At 49.4% G+C, this 27,251-nt stretch overlaps 2 protein-coding genes across 5 annotated transcripts in view; one reads left to right on the top strand and one right to left on the bottom strand.

Annotated features, from left to right (window-relative positions):
* Positions 1 to 5,549, top strand: part of LOC116953367 (glutamate receptor 4-like) — a 58,832-nt gene extending 53,283 nt beyond the window's left edge. For both annotated transcript variants that reach the window (XM_032973517.2, XM_032973524.2), the window contains exon 18: positions 993 to 5,549. The gene's annotated coding sequence lies outside the window, so the exon portion shown is untranslated. The remainder of the gene's footprint in view (positions 1 to 992) is intronic.
* Positions 5,192 to 27,251, bottom strand: LOC116953379 (cyclic nucleotide-gated channel cone photoreceptor subunit alpha-like). Of its 3 annotated transcripts, XM_076073926.1 has the most exons (15): positions 26,529 to 27,248; positions 24,932 to 25,048; positions 22,804 to 22,872; positions 21,446 to 21,553; positions 20,935 to 21,041; positions 19,917 to 20,038; positions 18,835 to 19,017; positions 18,064 to 18,137; positions 16,636 to 16,825; positions 15,972 to 16,166; positions 15,644 to 15,776; positions 14,058 to 14,156; positions 11,862 to 11,980; positions 10,148 to 10,246; positions 5,192 to 9,866 (listed from the first exon to the last, which is right to left on the bottom strand). In XM_076073926.1, exons 2-15 carry the CDS (start codon positions 25,042 to 25,044, stop codon positions 9,675 to 9,677), a joined length of 1,803 nt encoding a protein of 600 aa, XP_075930041.1. In that variant the 5' UTR covers positions 25,045 to 25,048; positions 26,529 to 27,248; the 3' UTR covers positions 5,192 to 9,674. The 3 variants fall into 3 exon arrangements, with proteins under 3 accessions (XP_075930041.1, XP_075930029.1, XP_075930034.1); XM_076073914.1 differs by lacking the exons at positions 5,192 to 9,866; positions 10,148 to 10,246; positions 11,862 to 11,980 and having other exon boundaries at positions 11,987 to 14,156; positions 26,529 to 27,251; XM_076073919.1 differs by lacking the exons at positions 5,192 to 9,866; positions 10,148 to 10,246; positions 11,862 to 11,980; positions 26,529 to 27,248 and having other exon boundaries at positions 11,987 to 14,156; positions 24,932 to 26,507.

The raw sequence follows: 27,251 nt of genomic DNA on the forward strand, positions 1-27,251 counted from the left end.
ACAGTCATAATGTCCCACTATGCAGGGCCTTGTTGAATAGCCACAGTGGCGCACACCTTTAACCTAGCACCGTGGAGCCGTATATTTATGGATTGCGCAGGTTTTATCGTGTGTCTGAGAGCCAGTGGTTTAGCTATTGAATTTGCAGGCGGTGAAACTGTACCAAGGCCCACAGGCTGAAGAGTCCCAGCCGCCGGGCTATGGATAGGGTGGAAAATGGACATGTGGGGACCCATTTTAATATTTGCAACAGGGCCAAATGACAACCATGCTTCATAGTTGATGAGAACTCACACCTTGACAGGATATGGCAGTAAAGCAAGTGGGTTCCTTAAATGTTGTGTGTGAAATGTTTCAATGTTATCCCCATGTATGTGTGGGTTTTCTATTGGTAGTCTGGATTCTTTCGACATTGACTTTATCCCTCTCCACTGTCTAAAGGGTGGTCCAGATGTCTTACGACCCCCATTTAATTATCTAAACCATAATCTTTTTAAAGTATGGTCTATTTCAAACAAACATGAATATGCAAAAAAAATGTTCGGGGTCGATTAATTGGTGGGTCACAAGATATCTGGATCACCCTGGAGAATAACAGTGGCTGTCCTATAGACATAGGCATGTGGAATTCCCCCATTGGGCCCTCACTGCATTGCCACCCAATACTCATGCCATTTGAGTGTGTGGAGACCTTTTGGGTCAAACTCAAATCTTAACGAAATGGACAAAACACGACCTGAGCAAATGGATACATTTGTGCATAATGAACCCAGCGATCTGACTCATTGCCGGCCATGGCTAACATTAGTGGTGGGTAACACTGGTTTTCCACACTCCCTTCATCAACCCGTACAAACTAGCGTGGTAAAGTATGGCCGAACCACCCCCACGACTGACATGGCATGGGGAGGCCTCCACTAGTAACGGATTGATAAACGATGGTAAATTATTATAATTTGTTAATGCCGATTGCTCGGTGTGCATCTCCGCAGGTTTCGACGCTGCCTGGCCGCTTGAAAGGATCGCGAGCCCGCAGCCTGCACCACCGTTAAAAGACCAACCCGGGGAAAGGCTTCAAAGCCAAACACTACAACTAAAAACAAACACCTTTTTTCATGCCTTCGATAGTCCCCACGAAAGCGTCCGCCTTTGAAAACAAAAGTGCATCGAGAAAACAAAACACGATTGTACAAAAATGTGCTCGCCTTGAGAGACAAAAGTGTGGCAGATTCGTGAATTTGTTTGGATGGGCGAGTGGTGCGGTTAGCGGCCGTGGGATGGTTATCTTATTTAGGTTGGGTCTTTGAGGCGAAGGTCAGAAGATCCGGGGAATGTCTCCTTTAGCATGGACAAAAAATCTATCAAAAGTTTACCTAGCATCATCGTCTCAAGAGGCCCTTCCAGTAACATCGGTTCATTCATGGGACCTCATGGTTATGGCACCGCAAGTTACTTTAGGGGGTGTTGAACAGCCCAAACGTTGATATCTATTGTACGAGAATAGTGAACAATCACATTAATCCACTGTGGGATGTTCATATTCACCCTCGCGGTTGCACCACACTGGCCTCAACACACAGGTACAGGAATTGTGCCTCTGTACCATTAACATTTTGAAAATGGCAAATATCACACTCGTGATAGATAAGCCTAGTGAAATGTGTGTGTGTCACTAAAGTACAAAACAGTAACTGGTCCAGCGTTTTTTAAACGGGCCTGAACATCTGCTAATTAAAAAAAAAAACGCTTTTCTAGGCCAGTCAAAGAGCAAGGTTGCACCGTCAAAGCTAACAAACACCTGGGCGAAGCCTGCGACAGGTCTTGGTGATATTGAGAGGGTACCTTTAAAAAAGGTGGACATGGGACCCACTGCTAAGGGATGCCTTTCTGGGGCAGGAGTAATAACAATATACTGTACATTTTTTTAAAACTTTAAAAAAAATGAAAACTAACAAAAAAATATAGAACATTATTTCCAAAAATACTAGTTAAAAGTGTTTAGTTTTTGGAATAATTATATAAAGGTACCGACACGAACGCACTCTCACACCCATCTCACACTCCCATTTACGATGCTTGCATGAACTTTTACTTGGAAGTTTTAAATGGGCAAACGTTTACCACGTTAAAGCACTCGTAGCTTTCATTACTTTGGAACAAAATTATAACTATGAAATGGATATTTGTTCTATTTTCGTTGTTTGAATTTTGTCGACTGCACAGCAAAAATAGCCCATGGGATTATTTAACGGGTCACCTGCTAAAGTTTGTAACTTCACGAAGGTGACTGCTGTCCAGTGATCTAACAACAAAGAATATTTAGCATTTGCCGTTTACCATTGAAATTCTGGAGTTTCTGGGCCCCACATTGCTCGTGTGTGGCTGCATTTGCTGTTTGCCACTGCGATGCTGTAGCTTCTGGGCCCCGCATTGTGTGTGGCTGCTCCTGCACATGCATTGGGAGCTGTGCATGGGTATGTTCTGAGCTGTCTGGTGTCCTCCCATAAGTAAAAAAAGGAATTTCATGAAATGGATATTTGTGAGGCTTTCTGGGTAACTAAAACAATATTAATATCTTACAGGATGTTGCTTAATATCCTACAGGGTGTTGTAGATTTGGCACTCTTTTTTCAGAGTCACCTTAGGACGAACGGGAGGGGGTGACCATGATAAGACTGGCCTTGAAGGCCTGAGAAAAAGCCAGAACGATATTTGTGGGTCCCCAAACCCATGTTGTGTGGATCCTGAATCCCTGGGCTCGCCTCATTCCCGATCCCCTTGGCTCCATGGCCTGCGTATCCAGTCTAGTCTGGCCAACTGGTCCCTGACAAACAGGGCTCGCTTTACAGACGTTACAGACTAGGAGCTACGTTCATAATGGCCAGTGATGAGGTGGGGGTAATCATAGGGGTGAGAATTGTGGTGCAGTCAGTCTTCTTTGCTCTTTTATCTGCTTTATTGGTGCTTTTGTGACTTGTAAAATTAATAACAATGGTGAAAAAGGCTTCTTAGGATTCGTTGCGGGTGATTCTTTTGTTGAGTTATTGGAGGTAAAAGGTATCATTTGAGACTAATTTTCTTAAAAAAAAATTATACTACTGATAGCTATTACTGTGAAGAAAACTTAAGTGTTAAGTTGAAGCATCCATCTCACACCCCAAGATGTGTATTATTTGAGAGAGAAATGTTTAACAAGCATTATAACGGTGTTATCAATAACAGTATTGTTATGATTATTGCTGCGATTCCGTAATGAGATGACTCCACTCTTCAGATCTCACAGTGCTTGTAAGTGGTGCTTGGATTTCGTAATGCTGATCGGACACTGGCACCCTCACTCTGGCTGGGCTCAACCCCCCCCTTCCCCTTCAGCTGCCATGCGTTTGAAGGTTTTACAACTCACGTTATGACTTTATTTTTCGTCTCTCGGGTGACGCGAGGGGTCAGATACCTGCGCTGCCGAGTCTCGTGTGACCACAGCCTTGGGGGTGGTGACTGAACTGACTCAAGCGGGTGACTGCAGACTTATATTGCCCTTGGTAATTATATCTCTAGGTGTCTAGAAGTCCCTATGTAAAGATCTCCAGGCATCTAGGTTCCTACGCATCTAAAACCACAGGACTCTCTGCATTTAGATCTGCACGGACCTTGGTATTTGTATTTATGACCACGTCTATAAATATGTCTAGGGCCTCTTGGCTCTTCCATGTCTTGACCTCCAGGCATCTATGTTCCTAAATATTTAGATCTCCAAGCCTCTAGACCCCACCAGAGGCCTTAAGGCTTCTCGGTCCTTCCACATCTAGATTTCTATGCCCCCACCTTCCTTTAAATCAAGACCTCCAGTTCTCTAGGTTAATACACACCTAGACTTCCAGGTCTCTTGCCCCCCTGAGTCTAGTCCTCCACCAAACCGAGTCCTCCAGGCCTCACTTCCAAACCTCTAGGATCCAACGAGATCAAGACATCCAGACCCTTCACCAAATATCTCGATATTCAGCCCTCCAGACCTACAGGCTCCACTACATCTAAAGCTCCTGGAATCTAGATCTTGTCTCCCCAGGCATCTATAGTTTCAGGCCTCACAATTAGCCTCTAGATTTCCACAATTAAAGAGCTCCACATTTGCCGAAGGCCCCAGAGCTTGGCTTCTGCACCAGCAGGTGTCCGTATGCTCAAGTCTTTTAGATTTTGCTGCCATCACCATCCAGGTTTGCAGACACCCCCTTACGATTAAAAATATATTTTATGAAAGTAACTAAAAACGTATACTTTATTTGTAAATTCATACTCTGCATGGGTATTCATACTGTACTTACAAATCGAGTATGGCCCTCGTGCCTTCTGCCACTCGTGGTGGTGCTGCTCCTGCCATGCAAACTCTTCCCCCAGGTTCCGTGGAATCTCCAAGTGCTGACGCGTGAGGACAAAGCGCCTTTTGGGTGCTGTCACGATTTCCTCTGAGAAAATTAACCCGAGTGAATCATATTCTTGGTTCTTTCGGTAAAGTCGCGTAGAAGGGAAATAACAAAATAATAAAAATAAAACAAAATTCTCAAGACGTTTCGGCAACAACGCAAGCAGCCGTCCTCAGATGAAGAAGAGAGCTGGCGGAAAGACAGCGTCCCAATGAACACTGCTAAGCTTGGCAGCGTATTTTAAGCTGGGTGGGAGGAGGAGAGCGCCTTGACAAAGGAGTTTACATATCAACAAACCGAGTGAATCAAACAAACCGACCATTGGTGGATTGAGATCCAGAGCAAAAGTTATCTGGCATTTGGGTTTAGTACGGTTTCATTTGGAGTGTAGTGGTTTAACCCGGATTCTAACCCCTAATCCTGATCCTAACTGAAGTGAAAATACTGTTGCAGTATGAATCCCCTTGCAGAGTATTACTTTTATGACACATTTCAAAGCCGACACCAGGTAATTCCATACGACTCTGCATCCATCCTATGCAAGATAAGGTTTCAGTACAATACGAGTCTAAGTTTGAATCCCGTACCACTCTGAGTATTATTTTCAGGGTTATGGGAAAGCGAGTTATTTGGTGGTATTACAGCACTTCCCATTGATGGGGGAGGGGTGGGGGTCAAGGTTCAGGGGATGGGGCACAGATTCCCCACCCCTCACACAGGAGGGCAAATAGCTGACTAAATTAATCAATACACTGTATAATCCACAATTCATATCCATTTAAACTCTCGGTTTTATTAAATAACGACAATAAAAAACCTACTTGGATAATTAAATTCAAAATGTAGAATTTTAACTTGATATATTTTTTTCAATTAAATTAACTAAAGCTAATAATACTAATGGAGCTCAATTGTATTTAACATTTTGGAACCCGAGGTTGTAGCGCTAGTCATGAGTACGGGAGGCCGGGACACGTGAAGGGTGTTGCAGTCCTAGTCCTTGCTGTAAATAGTCTGCCTCACGCTGACATCGCCACCATCACTGACATCATCATCACCATTGATCATCGTTATTATTAACAATGACGTTAACATGAATTACTAACTGGAATAAAGTATTGCTTTCTTAAAGTACGTGTCGCGTTTACTTGTTTTTTTGCGCATTTACACAAAGGACTTGGGACCGTAGTGATTTTGAACCCAATTACCCGAGCTCAATTGGCACCCATTCTCAGGTCAGTGACGATATATCTCACCGCTCCTGAGCCCTTCATCTCACCAACCTGCACAGCTGGACCAGCGTGGTGAAGTAGGATCAAATAACCCCCCCATGACCAACATGGCATGGGGAGGCCTTCATCCATGGTGACCAGGAAAGCGGTGACCTGGCATGAAAATCAGGAACAATAAGACCTGTGTCCTACCGATGCTATTGTGCTTGATCTGAGTCACTGGCGATACTGAGGAGACTGGAATAATTCTACACGGGTTGTCAATGACCTCCGATTAGCACGGTTGGCTATGTACGAAGTGCAACGTACACTTTCGCTTGGTAGAAAGTGGATCAACTTTTTAAGCAACATGGAAAGTCATTCACGACGCGATTGGACATCATCAACTCGCGTTCATCATACGCGTCACAACGTTTTGCACATAAAGCCAAAATGCTCACCATTGACATAAAAACTTAAGGCTCACCACTGAGGTCAGATCGGGCAGATTGTCCTCACCGACCTGATGGAGGGACTCGTGGTTGCCCTTGCATACCCTGCGATCCATCAAATCACCAATTACTCCGGAGCCTGCTGCTGCTGCTGTAAGAGGCTTGGAATGTGGTCATAGGCAGAGGTCATCGCGGATCAATACAACAAACCCAGCTGTCCAAGACTCAATTTACTGATTGCTGGCAACCATAGAGCACTCGGCTCTCAACCAGAATATCGCAAACTCAAATGCCAGTCGTGGGTCACCGCACCCTATCAGCCCGTTAGGGTCGATAATATGAGCGCCACTTTTTTGGGATACCGACAGTGATTGTTTTCCTACGGCTATACTGGCAGATGCCACGGAAATGTGACATTTGCTCCCAATGGCCCCGGAATTGAGCACTGCCTCACGTGAATATGAACAGGCACAACGTCGGTCCTCTGAGAAGTCCGTTGTGCCGTGTACACGGAGCGATGGCAAATATCAGTAAAACTTTTAGGCAATCAGATTTTCAGAAGACAATGAGCAACAGCGTTGGGAGAAACGGATACATTTAGCTCTCGCAGGAGCTCATTAGTGAACCATGCCTGGCGACAGACCGTCAATTAAAATCCAGAGTATTGCTGCACGCGTGTAGCCCTTAGTCATTAATCAAATAAGCTGGGCAAAAAAAGCCTCCCCCAGTGATGGGGGTTGTTTAAATATACTTCACCAAGCTGGTCAGTCCGGGTTGATGAAGGGACGTGTCTAGGAGCGGTTCGGATATCACTTGCCACTGATGTTAGCCGTGACCACGACGCCGGGTCTGCTGCCCACCTTCCCCCCCCCTTCTGGATATCGTTGCTCTAATGGGCTCATCAGGGAACTGTGCCCCAGCCACACCGACATAGAGAACGGTCATAAATTGTCAATGTTCCTTCAGCTCGGGTAGTAATAAGGCACCGTAATGCCTTACCGAAGCAGCATTAAGGTTATTTAAAGTACACAGTGTTCTATGTATAGACGCATCTATACTACAGGGGCATCTAATCGATGGAAGCCTGTTGCAATGAATCTGTGGGTTTCCTCTGGGTACTCCAGCTCCACCCGCATGCACAGCTCAATGAAAAATGAGTTTGCATGCTTCGATAGACGCTGCTGGATAGTGTTAGCGCGCAAGGCCGCTGGGCTCATGGACTATTTCTGTTCATCTGACAATGAGGGCTTGGGAGTTGTTTCGTTATTTATTACACATCATGCTCCACTATCGACGACCAGCCTCCCTTAGTGTGCACAACCTCACCAGGTCTCAGAAGGTGAGCATGATTGTTAATCCTGGATAGTGCCTCGATGGGCAATTGCCATGCATAGCAGGTGCAATAGGCTGCAGAGTTATGAAGTGGGCAGCAGAGTGCGGCGTCGAAAAATAAATTGTTGTACTTTACTTTTATGGTGCCACATATGTGATCCCTGTCTTCACGACATGCACTGAACAAAGTGCGATAAAAGGTGGTGAAGTAACCCCCACGGCCAGCATTGTGTCGAGGGCCTTCCTTCACAGCACGTAAATGGTATTTTATTGACGCAGTACAGGATTGTTTAAACGATGAGTGTTTGTTTTGCAAGCCTGACTGCTGCTCGTTGAGACCCAGAAGCACGAAATCGGTCCAGCTTGCTGAAACAAATCCTTCTGGATGAAAACACAATGTTTTACGTGGATAGAGAATTGTGTTCATTCAGGGTCCTTTGTTAATCCACTGCTGGATGAAGGCCTCCTCACATTGTTGTTCATTGGGGTTGTTAGATTCTACTTAACAGCACTGGTTCGTGCGGGTCGGTGAAGGAGATGCCCAGGACTGGTTCGGATATCACTCGCCATGTTTGGCCCGCACCGAGGGCATGGAGCGGTGGCGTAGTGGTTAGCGCACTGCACAGTTATGTACAGTACTACATATAGAACAATGTATAATGTGACCCATTGAGCCGTATACACTATCCACTCCGTGCAGTCTCACCACCATCTCGTCTCAATGTGCTCTCTGCAAACTCAACCCCATAGCTATGATGGGGAAATATCAGACTGATGGTGACTACGATCTCTTTGCTGAACTCGACACGTCTCCCTCCCCACGCCGTGTTCATCATCCAGATTGTTTCATCATATTTCACCACATTGGTCAGTGCGGGCTGATGAAGGGAGGGGGAGACCAGGAGCGGTTCAGATATTACCCCCCACCGATGCTTAAGCATGGCTGGGAATTGAACCCAGGTTGCCGCCGGGGTCATAGCAGTAGCTCGTCAATCACTGTGTCACCGCTCCACCCCGGAGATACAAAAGAAAGCTCAATGTATTTTATAATACCCATAATTATCCACGTACGTTTATAGGCTTGGGCTCTAAGGAGGAGCGTGGAGGATCTGGGGAGTGAAGAGGCGCAGGGAGGAAGGTGCGGAGTTAACGTCATCCGTTACACACACTTCGCGACACCACGGACACATGGGGAGGATGCCGAGGATGGTGATGATGGTGGAGGTGGTGGCGAATTATTTAATGTGATTTTTCAGACATTTTGGTGGTTTTGCCGGTGATGACGCTGGTGATGTTTGTAATGTCAATGATGATGATGTGGATACTGGTGGCTAAGGTGATATTAGTGCTGACAGAGCTATATCGAGGTATCTTTGCTCTTGGGACACCAGAGTAAAAAAAGCTACCGCCTACCCCCTCGCACCCTACCCTTACAAGGGTGAATCTAGGTCAGATGGAGTGAATCTAGGTCAGATGGAGAATACTGAAGGTAGAAATAAATATTAAGCACGGCAATTAATTAATTTCAAATTGTTCATTTTAATTCAAATAACATGATAATGTGAGTAAGCTGTCCTACTTTCTTAATTATAACATTAATGGGGCTTTTTTTGCGTGTGGACCACTCTTAAGTTTTGGGCCCTGGGCAAATGTCCCAAATTCACCCCCATCCCTGAATCCAGCCCTGGATGCTGATGCTTATGCAGTTGAATTTGTAGGAGATGATTATGACGATGATGATTATGCCACCAATTATGTTTGTGATGTTGTTGGTGATATCATTGATGCCAATGATGTTGCCGGTTTTATTTGTCACGTTCCTCATTCAATGCTAACGGCGATGCTCCTAGAGATGTTGCCGATGATAGCATATTACAATATCATGAGCGACGATGCTAATTGTGATGTTAGTGATATTGACAATGGTATAGGTGAAGTTGCCGGCATTTTTGGTGATGTTTGTGATGTCGCAATTTAATTTGCTGATGCTGCTGCCGATGCTTGCTGGTGATGCTGGTGATGTCAGATGTTGCCGGCCATTCTGCCGGTTATGCCGCTTGCTGATGCCGTTGCCTGTGATGTTGCTAGTAACGCTTCAGCTGGTCATGCTGCCGTCCGTGATGTTGCACGCGCTGCTGATGTTGCCATTACTGCCGCTCCCGCCGCCGCTGCCGCCGTCGCCACGGTCCCTGCCACCGCCGCGAGTAATTCGTCGACATCGCCGCCCGGGATAAGGTCGGCGGCTCCGATGGCGAGGTCCGTCACTCCTCGGGCGGTGTGGTGATGGTGAGGAGCGTGGGAGTCGCGCTGCCCAGGGAGGAGACGATCCCGCACACGGCCGTCTCCAGCGAGGTGAGGCGGGCGCGTGTCGACGCCACGCTTGAGCCCTGCTGCGCCAGGAGGCGTGCCAGGCGCGTGTGCACCCCGTCCAGCAGCGTCTCCAGGTGAGACACCTGTCACGAGACATGCGATGGGGGGGGGGGCAGACAGGACGGGGGACACACATGCGAGGGAGGGACGAGTGGGAGACACGCGAAGACACACAGAGACGCACTGTCCAGGACTGGCTGCACGGTGTCCCCATCCTATGTTCTCCATTTCCTCTCTGTGGTACCTCGGTTTGCTTTTCCCGTTTCTCCTTTCATCATGATGTCATTGTGTCCCTCTCCACCCTACCATAGCCCACCGTGTACTCCCCGTGTTCCACGTCCCCCAAACGCCCCCGATCCTGTACCTTCTGGTCGAGTGTCTTGGGGTCGGGCCCCACATTGGTGCACTCCTCGTCGATTAGGCCGTCCTTCATGAGGATGGCTTTGCCCTTATCCTCCAGGGCCTGCACGGGACACACAGACAGGACACGGTTCATTCTGTGGTACACTAATTACACAGTCGATATACGAAGTACACACACAGTACATATGTAGTGAGTCCAACTGAGTCGCAGACGTTGTCTTGGGAGCAACACTATTTCACCAACTCAACATAACATAACACAATCTACACTTGGGTGTTAAATGCCCATCTAGCAACGCTACGGCAGAACTAGACACGGTTCGCTATCCCGGCCCAGACCACAAGCTGGGTCCCGGACCGCGTGGCTAGAGGCTTCTTTTACCTGACGTGGATCTTCTTCACCAGCAACCCGAAGAACCCCGAGCCCCTCACGGGGCCCCCGTTACATCAGCCTGGGCTGGGGCTGGCTCCGCCCCTCGCCCCGCCCACCTTCTCGATCTCTTGAGCTCTTTCCCGAAGGCTCCCGAGAGCTCCTCTATACCACGTGACCGCCTAGCACCCCCCGTCAACCGGTGACCCCCCTCCAATATCATCAGGTCACGTGTCGGCAGGTCAACCAGCGTATCATGCCCCAACGTAACTCTGGCTGGCTGACACTCCCTCTCGCTCCCTCACCTTGGGCCCGCACCGCACACTGCACGTGGTGCCTCTGCGCTGACCAGCACTCACCCAAACCCCACTAGGGCTGTTACTACGCCCAGCAAGCAGGCTACACATAATGCCAACACAACATCCGCCGTGGCTTCGTAAGCCCGGCACCACACAGTGACAATCACAGTCACTCCACATATATGAATGTTTAACTTTTTTCGCACCGCATGTAGCCAACCGTGCGAATCGGAGGTGTACATACACACCACCGGACACACATACACACACGCAGTGCAATCATGACATGCACAGAACGTGCATGCGAGCACAAAGACAAAGATCCCCCGTATAGCCTAAACAGATTGTTTGGGCAAGTGCTGTAAGCGAGCATTTTTGAATGCCAACACGGCACACGGGAGGATGGGTGGCCAGCGTCACGCCCCCAGCCGCCTTTATCTCCCTAGTGGCGATATTTACACACCGAACCAGGTACTTGTTTGAGGCTGAGTCGACAAGAAAGTACTCACACACTCGCATGCAATAGACGCACACGGAACGCACGGTACTTGCACAAAGTACACACTGACACAGTACACACACACACACGGCACAGGGTACCTGGTAGCATTACTGTGAGAGTAGCTGTGTAAATACCTGTAAGGGGCCGTCCATAAATGACGTCACGCGATTTCGGACGATTTTTGACCCCCCCCCCTAGTCACACGGCGTCACAGTCAGACCCCCCCTCAAATATGACGTCATAAAGCTCTGCCCCCCCCCCAAAAAATAAACATGCTTCAAATCGCTTTAAACTATTGTCATTATAGTTGGGTATTTAATGTGGCGCTGCACTCTGACGTTGTAGGAAAAGACATTTATTAAAAAGTCTATTTAATTAACTAGAACGTGTTGTCTATATTTATTTATAAAGTTGCGCATTTTGATGTGACGTCACATTTCTCACCCCCCCCCCCCCCTCGTCACACATCGTCACAAATGTCTGACCCCCCCCCAGGTGCGTGACGTCATTTATGGATGGCCCCTTAGTGCGAGTGCGTGAGTACCTGCTTGGCGTCTGGGTACTCTGTGAGTACCTCCATGAGGTCGTCCTTGGACAGGCAGTAAAGGTCCGAGTACCCAATGCTCATGATGTTTGCTGTGCGCCGGTTTCCAGACTTACTCCCTACAAAGACAAAGATCCCCCAGAGAGACTGAACAGACTGTGGGGGGCAAGTGCTGTTAGCGAGCACCTATGAAGGCCGGCACGGCACAAGAGGGGGTGGGTGGCCAGCACCACCCCCGGGCCGCCTTTGTCTCCCCAGTGGCGATTATTTTACACACCACACCAGGTACTCATTTGAGGCTGAGTCGACCTAGGGGAGGCCCAGGACCGGTTCATATAATCGTCACCGGTGTTGTTGGCCGTGAGCAGGAATCAAACTCGGGTCGCCGGTTCCGTAGCGCAGCGTAGCGCTAACCATTGCACTCCCGCTCCCCAGAAACACACACACACACACGCACATACACACACGCATGCACACACACGCACACACACACGCACACACACATGCACACACACACGCACACACACGCATCCACTGACTCAATTGTAACACGCAGCAGCAATCATCGACCCCCCCACCCCGCTCTTCCCCAACCGCGAACACGTGACAGGGCCCTCCTGAGAAAGAGTTGCGAGACTCAGCGAGGCATTCCCGGGTAAACAGGCATAATAATAACAACAACAACATAACATTCGTACATCTACAGAGACAAAGATCTCCCTAAAAACCTCAGTCTCAATATACACATACATACAAAAGACAAAGACCACCCGTATAGCTTTAATATAATATTGGGACAAGTGCTGTTTGTGAGCACCTATGAAGGTCGGAACGGCTGTGTGGTCAGCCCCACACCTTGTATCTTCCTGTTGTGTACGCACTGCACAAAGTAATAATTTAAGGCTGAGTTGACCAAGAGGAGGCCCAGGGCCGGTTAGATATAACTCACCGCTGATATTAGCCATCGTTGGGAATCGAACTCTGGTGACGGGGTGTTCGTAGCGAAGTGCACTAATCGCTGCTCCACCACTCGTACTTACACAAACATACACAAGTTGGTGGCAGACATACCCGGTGAGAATGGTTTGTTTTATAGTCTGCAATCACAAAATAAACCGCATTGTTTGAGTGATGTGAAGCCTTTATAGACGTTGCCCTCCACCACCCTGCCACTGTTCACCTTATCAGGAGTTCCCAATAAATGAAGACTGCATTGCAAATGCACGTGGGTGACCTTAGCTTGCACACTCCCACCCTGCAAAGTTGTACTGTAACTGCTGTCACTGCTGACGGTCTTGGGCTGTGGTCGTCCTGGCAAAAGGGCAGTTTTAGCTCAGTGCGCTCACCAGCTGAGTCTGTTCGTGTCGGCTTTACCCACTAATGCCTGGTCACTGCTGCTCTCTAGTGGCGGTATGATTAATTAAAACAATGATTTGTTGCCCTTCGTAAATCCACTGCTGGATGTCAAGGCATCTCCGTGCCATGTCGCTCATGCGGGTTGTTTGACCATACTTCAACATGCTTGTCCATGTGCGTTGGTGAATGGGGTGGATAGACAAAGAACCGATTCAGATATCAGTCGCCACCGATGTTAGCTGTGGCAAGACTCGGGTAATCGTGTTCTTAGCGTAGTGTGCTAACCACTGTGCCACCACTCTCCCCCCCCCCCACCCAGAGTTGGTACGATGGCATTGAGCCCAGATCTCACAGGTCATGCATAGTTCATCATCATCATCACTACAGTTCCCTGGTTCCCTCCGGCAAGAATGAGCCCTAATTTGACCCTGTAGGATGAAATATATGCAAATGTTTTGCCTGACATGTTGTTAGACATAGGAGGATACATTGATACGTATAAACAAACAGACAAAAGTACCCGCATAGCCAGTATAGGCCATTGGGGCAAGTTCTGTTCGCGAGCACATATTAAGGCTGACACGACAATTGAAGGGGGATGGCTTAGCCAGCACCACACACGAGTTACATTTGCGTCCCCATTGCTGATGGTGATGGTGGTAGCGATGGTTCTGGGGGCGATAACAGTGGAAGTTACCTGTTGGTGGTGATGGTAGCGATGTGATGCTGGCGCTGCTCGTGGTGATGTTAGTGATTGTTGGAAGTGATGGTAGCGGTGTGACAGTAGTGATGGTGTTGGCGATGATGGTTTTGATGCTATGATGGCAGTGATAGATCCACCCTTGATGTTGAGGATGCTGATTTCTCCAAAGTAGCTTCCTGAAGACAGAACCACGAACTGCTTGAGTCCATCATCTGATACCACAGCCAGACGGCCGTCTGTACACACACACACAAACGTGTACATCGTGTGTCTGTGCATTATACTTGTGTAGTAGGTTCAACTGAGTCGCAGACGTACTCTTGGAGGCAACACATTTAATTAACACCAACACACGGGGTAACTGTCCCTTAACAGATTAACACCCTATGGTGGTGACCATGAGGCTAACTACACTAGTTATCACGTGACTGGTGTAGTTAGCCAGGTGGTGAACACCAGGCTAACTACAATAGTCACCACGTGACTGGTGTAGTTAACCAGGTGGTGACCACCAGGCTTACTACAATAGTCACCACGTGACTGGTGTAGTTAACCAGGTGGTGACCACCAGGCTAACTACACTAGTTACCACGTGACTGGTGTAGTTAGCTAGGTGGTGACCACCAGGCTAACTACAGTAGTTACCACGTGACTGGTGTAGTTAACCAGGTGGTGACCACCAGGCTAACTACACTAGTTACCACGTGACTGGTGTAGTTAACCAGGTGGTGACCACCAGGCTAACTACACTAATTACCACGTAACGAGCTACTAAAGACACAGCTCGGGTCCAGGTCCACGTGTTGGAGACCCGCTAGAACGTAGACGAAGGTTTATTCAGGATGAACAACAACCCCGGTGCCTCTCGGGACCCGGCTGATATTCTCTGCGGCGTTGCTGGCTCCGCCCTTGGCCACGACCACCTTCTAGAATCCTCGAGCAGGATCTCGACCCCGACCAAGTGACCACCCCTAACCCCCACTTGGGGCCCCTTTGTAGACCTAACCGGTCACGTGTCTTCTCGGGTCAACCAGAGTGCCATAGCCTTTAGTAACCCCTTCCCTACGGCCGGCACTCTCACACCATATCCTGTAGGGGTCGGCACTGCACGCCAAGCGTGGTGTCACTCAGTGCTCACCGAGCCCCTCTAGGGCCAGCTCTGTAGTGACATCCTGCGATGTCACTACACTTGTGTACTGATGTGCACGCACACACAAACGCGTACACATACTAAACGCACACTCATGCACATGTACATGAGCACATACATAGCAGGTAACCCTTGCAAATTAGACTGTCCTGGTCTCTCGAGTACCCACCTGGTTAAACAAACAAAATTTAAACAAACACGCCTACAAAGATGAAAGTCCCCTTGTAGCCTGCATAGCTGACTGTTGGGGCAAACACTGTTCATGTGCCCCCCACTCAGGCCGGCATGGGGCATGCGGTGCCAGTGCGGTCAGCTCCACACCTGGCCGCCAGGTACTCATTCAAGACTGAGTCGACCCAGGGGACGACCAGTTCAGATTTCACCATTGACGTGAGCCATGGCCAGGAATTGTGAGCCATGGCCAGGAATCGAATTCTGGCCCGTAACGCAGTGCGCCAACCACTTCCCCACCGCCACAGACGTGTATACACACAAGACACACGTGTGAACACACACGTGATAATGGGCACTCCTTTCCGTGATAATGGACCACCCCCGTCACCCAGCCCCCACCTTTGACGATGTACATCTCTCGCCCCACGTCTCCCTTGCGACAGATGTACTCCCCGGGGCCAAACACCTGCGGCTTCAGCTTTAGGACGAGTTCAATGAGCAGCCCTGCCTCGCAGTCTGCGAAGATTCGCACCTACGGACACGCGGAAGCAACAGCGGCGGAGAGACGGGGGAACAAGCGTGTTGACACACCCATGGGGACATGCGAAGATGCACCACATGGGGCGTGTTGACAGAGACACACGTGGAAAAAAAATGTGGGCATGCTCAGGTGGACACTTGCACGATCCAAGAACAACGCTTCGTAGCTTCTCTGCCCCCCTCCCACCTTCCTGATGGTCTCCATGTGCACGTTTGAGGCCACCTCCGCGCGGAGCCGAATGGGCAGAGAGGCGAGCACGGCCGCCTCGTCGCCCGCCTTGCCGTACGCCCACACGTGGTCGAAGTAAGCGACGACGCGATCCTGAAGGGTCCGCGTCACCCCCCGCAGGCGCATGTAGCGCTTCACCCCGTCCACGCGCGTCTGATGAACAGACCGGTGGGAAGAAGATACAGCGCTTCACCACGTCCACGTGGGTCTGATGAACAGACCGATGAGAAGAAGATACGGCGCTTCACCCCGTCCACGTGGGTCTGATGAACAGACCGGTGGGAAGAAGATACGGCGCTTCACCCCGTCCACGTGGGTCTGATGAACAGACCGGTGGGAAGAAGATACAGCGCTTCACCACGTCCACGTGGGTCTAACTGAGGTGGACCTCCATGTGTCCTGCCCATCTGCGCGCGTCTGTCCTTCACCGCGTGTCTTTTGTGCCCCCCTATGTTGACGTCACTCCACGCGTCCCTATTTGTGTCCCACGTCTCTGCGAGTGTCTCCGTGCGTGTGTCCCACGTCTCTGCGAGTGTCTCCGTGCGTCTGCCACTCCGAGGCGGACTTCCGAAGCCTCGTCAGACCCCTTGGCCAGGAACAACCACGGGGTGGAGACCCTGACCTGGAAATTTGCGCGTGCCGCGTTCATGTTGGAGATCATGGCGCCCACGTTGCCGACGATGGTGGCGAAGATGAGGACCCCGACGAGGAAGTCGCACACCACAAACACAAACTCCTCGTCGCGCGCCGGTGGCGGTGTCTCCCCGATCGTCGTCAGCGTCAGCGTCGACCAGTACAGGCTGAACACGTACCTGCACCATGGCAACGGGGTTACCGTGGTGATAAGGTAACCATGGGTAACATGTGTAACACCGCTACAGGCTGAACACGTGCCTGCGCCATGGCAACGGGGTTACCGTGGTGATAAGGTAACCATGGGTAACATGTGTAACACCGCTACAGGCTGAACACGTACCTGCGCCATGGCAACGGGGTAACCGTGGTGATAAGGTAACCATGGGTAACATGTGTAACACCGCTACAGGCTGAACACGTGCCTGCACCATGGCAACGGGGTAACCCTCCTGGTGAAGGGGTAACCATGGGTAACACGTACTTTTTTATCCACATTGTCCCGTCTCCAGCTCATTGCTTCCCTCCCTGTGCCGTACCAGTTCGGGAAATGACACGACAGTCCCATATTATTAGCTTTAGCATGAATTACGCTTGCTAAATAATCAACTATTTGGTCAGCAAATCGATGCACGTATGGTTTGGTTCAATTATATCAATCGATGCATCGTTGTGACTCTAGTTGCCATAACCCAGGTAAATATTCAACCTGCGCTGATAATACCTGTGTAGTGACATCATGGATGTCACTGCGTAAGGCCGGCCCTAGAGGGTCTCGGCGTGCGGTGTATTGACAGCGCTGAGTGGCACCACGCTTGGCGTGCAGTGCCGACCCCTACAAGATCGGGTGTGAGAGTGCCGGCCACGGAATGGGGTTACTATAGGCCGTGGCACTCTGGTTGACCCCGGAGGACACGTCACTGGTAAAATCTACACAGGGGCCCCAAGTGGGGGCTAGGGGTTGGTCACGTGTCGGGGCGAGATCCTGGTAGAGGATTCTGGAAGGTGGTCGTGGCCAATGACGGAGCCAGCCACGGCCAGAGCGGATATAAGCCGGGTCCCCGGAGGGGTCGGGGTTCGGCGTTGCTGTTGCTATCCTGAAGAAGTCTACGATCTTCGTTCTACGTCCTGAAGAGTCACCAACACGTGGGCCCGGACCCATGCTGTGGTCCGCTCCATTGTAGCTCGTTACAGAGTAATTAGCGCAGTTAGCCTGGTGGTTCACCACCAAAGGTTGTTATCTTGTTAGCCCCGTGTGTTGGTATAATAACTGTTTAGCACGTGTTGCCTCCAAGAAGTGCGTATGCGACTCAGTTGAACTCACTACACCTGCATTCCTGTATTAACTGAATGATGTGTAAGTATAAGGTTGCATGTACGTGTGTAAACTATCTGCATTTGTGTGGTGTGTACGTACTTGCGCATGAGATGAGAATACTCAGGAATGTTGACATCTGGATAAACCCACTGATCAGAGCCAAACCCGATAACCTGCACACGAGATATGACAACATCATCATGAACATCCACTTCATCATCGCTGTCAATAATATCATATTCATCATTATCATTGATAACATCGCTATAATGGTCATCATCATCATTGACGAGTGTCCTGGAGTGAACAGTCTACGCAGAAGAGGCTTAGCTTCAAGTTCCCTTGTTCCAAATGCTGCCTCACTCCCCAGGTCTCCTAGCGGCACAGATATCCAGGTAACCCTGCCTCTCAGAGCACTATATTTTCTAAATCCCCTCACTAACCTCGTAGGTCAACTTGTCCTCGAGTCTCTTGTCCCCTAGTTTCCCACATCCCCTCAATCTCAGGTCCCTTTCTCTCTCAATCCTGCAGGGACACCCAGACCCCCAAGTCTCCCCCAGATCCCCATGTATTTCCCAGGTTCCCCTCTTCTGAAATCCCGTTATCTCCCACGTTCCGTCATCTCTCCCAGGCACCCTCATCTGTAAACGGAACCCCTGTCTCTCCAGTTCCAGGGCTCCTGGGACCAACGGAGTAGCGTGGTTGGTGTGTGGCCTGATGTAAGGAATGAAATGGGGCCCCCTGTAGCAATTTCCCACCCCACTCTCTTGATAGCCCAGCACCTGATCCCCTCCAGCCAGTGGGGCCCCAGTGCAGTTGCACTGCCTGCACACCAATCACTCGACAGCTACACCGCCACCGCGGAGAGACCTTGGAGATGGCGAAGTAGATGCACGCGTTCCAGTGGATGATCACGATGATGTAGAGCACGAGGTTGGAAATGCGGAAGAGGTTGGGGAAGTTGGTGCGTGTCTCCGTGCGTTGGAAGAACTCGGACATGCGGTAGATGCGAACCACGCGGTTATAGCGCAGCTCCGGGAAGTTCGGGCCGAGCTGGGACAGCACAGATTTTCACAGGCACTCTCCGGAACTCTCCAACACTCTCTAGTACTCTACACTCTCTCCAGAACTCTCCAGCACTCTCTAGTACTCTACACTCTCTCCAGAATTCTCCAGCACTCTCTAGTACTCTACACTCTCTCCAGAACTCTCCAGCACTCTCTAGTACTCTACACTCTCTGTAGAACTCTCCAACACTCTCTAGTACTCTACACTCTCCAGAACTCTCCAGCACTCTCTAGTACTCTACACTGTCTCCAGAACTCTCCAACACTCTCTAGTACTCTACAATCTCTCCAGAACTCTCCAGCACACTCTAGTACTCTACACTCTCTCCAGAACTCTCCAACACTCTCTAGTACTCTACACTCTCTCCAGAACTCTCCAGCACTCTCTAGTACTCTACACTCTCTCCAGAACTTTCCAGCACTCTCTAGTACTCTACACTCTCTCCAGAACTCTCCAGCACTCTCTAGTACTCTACACTCTCTCCAGAACTCTCCAGCACACTCAAGTACTCTACACTCTCTCCAGCACTCTCAAGTACTCTATACTTTCTTCAGAACTCTCCAGCACACTATAGTACTCTACACTCTCTCCAGTGCTCTCAAAAACTATAAAACTTTCCAGAACTCTACAGCACTCTCCATAAATCGACACACTTTCCAGTGCTCTGGGCATTTTTATGGACCTCTCCAGAACTCTCCAGAAATCTACTAACTCTTAGCAACTCTCCAGAATTGTACATCACTCTCAGTCAGTCACACTCCACATTACGAACACCCCATAGGCCACTATCATCCCACACGCCCTTTGTCACTCAAAACTCTCCATCTCCCCCCCCCCAGCACTCAACTCACACGCTGCACTGCTCCTACTCTCCCCGTGAGTACCCATATATAAGCGATGTCGGTGGGAAGGATGGAGACAAGGTCGAGTTTGAATAACCGCGTCTTCATGTAGTTTTGTCGAAGACGCTTCAAGTCGTGCACGAGGAGACCTTGGTCCAGGAACCCTGCACAACACGACACCTCTCCATCACCGCCACACCTCGTCATGATCTCATGTGTGTGTGTGTGTAGTTTGTTATCCTTCCCTTGCACGTACGTACGTACCTCTTCTCCATCATCACATCTCACCAACACTGGCATGTATCAGTCAGGAGGTACAAAGGGGTTTGGATGTGTCGCTGGGTCGTGAATGAGGTGTTAGGAGGTGTGAGGTGTTTAGTGTCAATCTTGGAGTTATGCATGTCAGCGTGGTGGTGGTTGTTGCGATTGTTCGAGTAGTTGTTCCTTTTAGTGGTAGTCATTGTAAAATGTAGAATGTATAGTACAGTCATTTACGAGCATAACGTTGGCAAAAGTGTGTCTCTTTGTGTGCCTCCACTTCTAATAAGTATGCCAGTATCTCGTGTAATGCGTTATTTACATATATATTATCTAAATATGTTTTTTTTTATTATTGAGGCCTTCTTTTTGTGTTACAGCAACACTGACCAGTGTTTTCTGATAACTGGATCGAAGAAAGAAACAAAGGCATAATATATAAATGAAGGAAACATTCAACTCACAGTTGGCGATCACAAAGCCATCGTGATGGTCAACAGGAATGAGCAACTGTACAGAAAGTGTAAGAAAAACTTAATGGAAAAAAGGCTGCTGCAACGTTGGGCTCAAGATAACTACGCGTAAAACAAAAGTCACGTATGAGGTGTGAACAGGTACGAGCTGGTGTGAGGAGGTGTGAGGAGGTGCAATGTGTTGAGGGTAACAATTCGGTGTGATAAGGTATGATGAGGTGTGATGGATGCGTTGAGGGTAACAATGCACAATGAGATCAGAGATGAGGTGTGATGAGGTGTGATGAGGTGTGATGAGGTGTGATGAGGTGTGATGAGGCATCTATAACCTGTGCGGATGCGAACCAAGGTGTCGAGGAGGTACAACAGGTCGGACAGCAGATCCAGGGTCATCCAGGTGTAGGTGTGTTCAGTCTGCAGCTCATCAAAACATGCCCTGCACCACCACCAACAACAACTTTATGGAGATTTTGTCTGTCATGTGGATGCCAACACATGTTCTGTGAAAAATATATTAATCTCCTCATTGAAACCCCATACTGACAAAACACAGCATGCACCGCTACTATAACTACCAGCATCATCACCTCCAATGGTCACCACCGACGAATACATCATCACTACTTTTACCACTATTGACCACCACCGGCATCACCACCACCAAAACCACAAACATAACCACTATCAACACAACACCATCGTCTTCAACCATTGCAAATACAACCACCACCTTGACTACCGCCACCATCTGATACAACAAAAACACCAAGACCACCGCAAACAGTCGTCATTATTATCGCTACCACCACCACCAACCCGACCCCCCCGGGGAGCCCCTACCGGCACACGAGCATGAGGAGGTTGTACATGATGGGCACGGACACCACGCACAGCCAGTGGTAGTAGAGGGTACTCGAGGGGTCCAGGACAAACACCTTCTTCGGGGGACTAGGGTAGGGGGGCGCACAAGGAGACCCCCGCAGGGGCAATGAGAGTGGGGGGGGGGTCACATTAAGTGCACATGGAATCAGGAGCCCGTGGGGAGGTCACGCGATGTCCTATGGGGGCACTGGTGATGACACACCACGTGGTCACGTGGTCCTGTGATGTGTCATCGTCAGCCATGAACAATCCACTGCTGGATGAAGGGCTGCTCAAAACCGTCGCCCATTCCTTTTACGGTCCCTTGCGATGTTAAATCGACCGAGCGCCAGAACACGAGCTTATTGCATCTCCCTATCTTCGTGGTGGACGCCCTCTCGGGTGCATTCCCTCATTTGGCTGCCACTCCGTAGTCTCGACCTCCGACCATCGCCCCTTCGAAGCGACGCGTCCTGCCTGAGCCCACAATGGGCTCACGTGACATTACGTGGGGTCACGTGACATTACGTGGGGTCTTATGGGGGGAGGGGTCACATGGTTGACACATGATTTGGTACGTGGGGGCAAATGGACTCGCATGGGGCCAACACGGGAAGGCACGGGGGACACTTGGGATCATGATGGGGGTCACTTGGGATTCATGGGGCCATACGCATGAACACATTTCCATTAGTGTTAAAGGGAGGGATGAACACGTGACACATAAATACTTGCGCGCACACACACACCACATATACACTCGAATATACAAAGACCCATCTAAATATCCTGCACAGACAACAGTAGCTGGGGAAAATGTTTTTAGCGATCACCTATTGAATCCGGAAAGGGACATGAGGGGGTGGTGTGGCTAGCACCGTGCCTGGCCGCCTTTGTCTCCACAGTTCTTAGGTATATACAGCATATCGCACTAGCTACTACTCTACTCACTTAAGGCTGAGTCTACCTATGGGAGGCCCAGTACCATTTCAGATAATCGTCACTGGCCATGCTGGCCATGAGCGGGAACCGAACTCGAGACTCTGGGTTTGCAGCGCAGCGCGCTAACCACTGCACTACACACGAACGTATGTGAATACAAAATAACAACACGGACATACCAAGAACATCAACCCTTATAGCCTTAACAGACTTATGGGGGCAAGTGCTGTTCGCGGGCACCTACGAAGGCCGGCACATTACACGAGGGAGTGGTTGGCCAGCACCACACTCGGCCGCCTTTGTCTTCCTGGTGGTAATGATGACAGCACCAGGTACAATAACTCAGCTGAGGCTTAGTCACATCTGCACACACACACACGCGTACGTGTACTCACCTGGGGGTCTCTTTGGGGGGCGGAGGGGGCGGTGGAGGTGGGGGTTTGGGCTCCTCTTTCTCTGGAACCCTGAGTGTGGCGTGGTCACCGCACATCATCATCATAAGCAGTGGTCAGTCGTGGGCTATAGTCAACTTGGGGCTAGAAAAACCTGGGTTCACAGCTGATATCACATATCCACGCTTTAACACCTAAGTGTACGTATATATATGACATAGACGCACATCTGAGCTCTTGAACCTGGCCATAAGAGTACGCACAAAACAACTATCAACATATATCCTTGGGAAAAGTGCTGTCAACGAACTCCGATCAAGGTCAGACACACAACTCATCTGGGCTCACGTGGACGAGCCGATATCTGGATACTCAAATCTGGACATTTGTAGACACGTGTGGACACTTGCTTACACACCTGTAAGCTCACACCTGAGACACAACTGTGTACAGATGTAGTAACATCGCGGGATGTCAACATGCAGTGCCGGCCCTGGAGAGTCACGGCGTGCGGCGTAACGACATCGGGGACACCACGTGGATGTGGGTGTAGTACCGGCCCTAGAGGAGCCCGGGGAGCGCTGATTTATAGTGCTGGATGGCACCACGCTTGGCGTGCAGTGCCGACCCCTACAGGACAGGATGTGGGAGTGCCGGCCGTAGGAATGAGGTTACTAGAGGCCATGGCACTCTGGTTGACCCGAGAGGACACGTGACCAGTTAAATCTACAAAGGGGCCCCAAGTGGGGGGCTAGGGGTGGTCACGTGGTCGGGGTCTAGATCCTGCTCGAGGATTCTGGAAGGTGGGCGTGGCCAAGGGTGGAACCGGCCACGCCGCAGAGAATATAAGCCGGGTCCCGAGAGGCACCGGAGTTGTTGTTCATTGTGGAAGAAACCTTCGTCAACGATCTACGTTCTTCGTTCAACGAGTCTCCAACACGTGGACCTGGACAAAAGCTGTTGGTCCCGCTCCGAAGTAGCTAGTTACGTTGTAACTAGTGTAGTTAGCCTGGTGGTCACAACCTGGTAAACTACACCAGTTACCTTGTAATTAGTGTAGTTAGCCTGGTGGTCACCACCTGGCTAACTACACCAGTCACGTGGTAACTAGTGTAGTGAGCCTGGTGGTCACCACCTGGCTAACTACACCAGTTACGTGGTTATTCTGTTAAGGGGAAGTTATCCTGTGTGTTGGAGTTAAATAAATGTGTTGCCTCCAAGTCTACGTCTGCGACTCAGTTGGACTCACTACAGAGAGATACCTTGATTTAAAGATTTCGTGACTGCAGGGATTCATATTCTTGGTTCTTTCGGTAAAGTTATGTAGAAGGGAAACAATAAAATAATAAAAATATAAAACAATAAAATTCTCACGACGTTTCGACTGCAACACAAGCAATCATCATCAAGTGTGAAAACCACAGAAATAAAATTTGAAAAAAGTGACTTTTTTAACGTTAGCACCACGGAGAGCGATTTGGCAGTTATTCAGATGGATGAGTCCATCTATATTTTTAATATTTCCCTTCTACGTGACTTTACCGAAAGAACCAAGAATAAGAGAGATACCTGTTGCACACGCAACAACTTCCGTTCGCCACTAAGTGGCGTTGATGTCACCGCGGCGCTTGTGCCAGGCTAGGTGCGCTTTAAGACCACGTGACGTGTCGAACGCCCAATGACAGATCACCGGACAGACCCAGGTGCTATGGGTTTGACTGAGATGACTGGCAGATGTAAGACAAAGATCCCCCACCCATAGCCACAACAGACTGTTGGGACAAGTGCCGTTAGCAAGCACCTATGAAGGCCGGTACGGCACACGAGCGGGTGGGTGGTCAGCACCACGACCGGTCGCCTTTGTCTCCCCAGTGGGGATGTTTAAACACCGCTACAGGTATTCATTGGAGGCTGAGTCGACCCAGGAGAGGTCCGGAACCGATTCAGAAAATCGTCACTGGTGTGTTGGCCGTGAGCGGGAATCGAACTCGGGTCGCGCCAACCGTGACACCACTACTCCCCACACCTGAGCACACGCGCACGCAAACACACACACACGCACCTGGCCACACCTGGGAAGAGACACCTCTGTACTGAGACTGCCCAGCCACGCGCCCCACACCAGACTCACCCATCCTTGTTGACCTTATCGTTGTCGTTGCCGTCGCCGCCTTTGTTGTTGTTGTTATTGTTGTTGCTGCTACTGTCACCTATATTTTTGTTGTTGCTGCTGCTGCGTCCCATGTCCCTGTTGTCCCACGCATGCGTCGTGAGTGGGGAATACACAGAGGGACATGTTTTAGAGTTCGCTGAGGATTTCTCATAAGGGGCCAGGTCGGGTCAAGGTCAGGTAAGGTTAGGGTTGATTTAGGCTGGGTCAGAATGAAGCCAGGTGAGGTCACAGTGGGGGTCAATTGAGGTCAGGTCCGGTTGAGTAAAATCGGGTCACGTCATCGGATCACGTTAGCTCAGGCCAATATGGAACGGGTCAAGATAAATTCAGGTTATTCTTGTTTTAGATCAGGTCAAGCTGGGTCATTGAGTTAAGACCTGGACAGGTCCGATTGAAGGTCGGTTTTGGGTCAAGTTAAAGTCAGGGCAGAATGTCAGCTCAAGTCGAGCGAGGGCAGGTCAGGCTGGAATCTGTGCTACGTGCATCCATCTCGTGGCCACCTTGTAACAGTGAGTTAAAATAACAAGTGCTTGGGAAATACATAGGGCAAATAAACAAACCATACCCCAAAATAAGCGCACATTAAAACAATATGAATGCATATACAGTAGTACTCAGCAGGTGATATACATTATTATACTCAACTGGTAGTGGGATTTCTTTGATACTTATTGCTTTGAGCGTCACGCTCCACAAAAGGCAACTTACTTGGTTAATTGATGATAATTATGAGAAAGTAACGCATCATTTTTGGGCGAACTTTCCCTATGAGTCAACACGATCAATCCCCGGATCATATTTTTTCCATACATGCAAAATATTAGATTTGTAATTTCCCTAGATATAAGCAGATATTCAACTTTGCTAGGCCCTCTAGAATTACAGTATTTAAGATTTACCTCAAGTCCATCGGTCAGACAAATACATAAATTTTGAATCAGTCACTTCATGTATTAGAAATGGATTACAGAAATGTAATTTCATTTGGAAACCCAGTGAATATATCTAAAGGCACGTTGGGCAAAATATACCCTTCCTTTCAAAGGCAGTGGGAAAAAATGCTGTTATTTTAAATTAGCATGTTATTCATCGTACGCATTTTACAGGAGTAGGTGCTACTTATGATTATTATTGGTCAAATATTCCAATGCAGATCCCTCCAGAAAAAATGTCGAGATCCAGCGAGGCTTACCTTGATAAAGTTCACGGCACAGTTCGCTGTGTTGTGAACCTGACCACCCAAGTTCGACTCCTGGCTACGGCTAACATCAGTCGGGAGTGATATATGGACCGGTTTCTGGATCCAACCCCCACGCCTTAACCCAACCCGCACTGACCCAACGTGGTGAAGTATGGTCAAAACAATCGTCACGACTGACACGTTGTGGCCAACGCCTTCACCCACCAGTGGATGACAAAGGGCTGTGATTTTAAATAATTGCTATATATTAACCTAAGCAGCAACTTCGTAACACACCGATGACAATTAACATAGCCTGGCAGTACTAACGATGCTAATGATGATACAAGAAAAAGGCAGGGTGCAAACACTCACCTCTATTCCCTGCCTGTCGCTGCCTCCTGCACGGGGCATGCGAGGAGTATCTGTGAGTGGAGGGATTAATCCCAGAAAAGCTGGATTAGAGGCAAGGCGGTCTAATCCGCTGAGATCAGCACTTTCTGTTTAAACCTGTCACCCACCACTCGGCGCCGTCTCCGTGTCAGCTCGCAGTGTTATTTGCAAAGATGGAGAGGACGTCAATATACTTTGACACGATTGATAGCTGCGGCTAAAGTTAGCGTTAATTTAGATGACAGTCACTTTCACACGAGACTCGGACCAATTCATGGACACCCTCCCCCCGCAAACGCGACGTTCCATCTCAGTGTATTATCCAGGCAACAATATTGTAATAACATAAAAAATAACTCGGGTCGCACCCTCCGATCTCAAAAGCCAAGCAGGGTTTGAGCCATGATAATACAAAAGTAGAGTGGCACTCCGGTTTACGTCGGGGATGCGTTCCTGAAAGGTGCGGCGAATATCGAAACGACGCGAATCAAAGCACTTTGCAGGGTAGGTGGAGGCGCCATGCAAACCCGGGTTATATAATTTGACTGTGGGACTTCGTGGCGGGCAGCGTGAGGGCAGTGCGGCCAAACATGCACGTAGAGCAGTACTTCTATGCTTCCACACATCCGCTCCGCGACTTCACCCAGCTGCACTCAGCAGCGTGAAGATCGAGATAAAGGTGGCCCGGACGCGGTTCTGGCCACA

The sequence above is a fragment of the Petromyzon marinus genome, chromosome 3 (assembly GCF_048934315.1).
Source record: "Petromyzon marinus isolate PM22_M1 ecotype Great Lakes invasive population chromosome 3, UKy_Petmar_22M1.pri1.0, whole genome shotgun sequence".
NCBI lineage: Eukaryota > Metazoa > Chordata > Hyperoartia > Petromyzontiformes > Petromyzontidae > Petromyzon > Petromyzon marinus.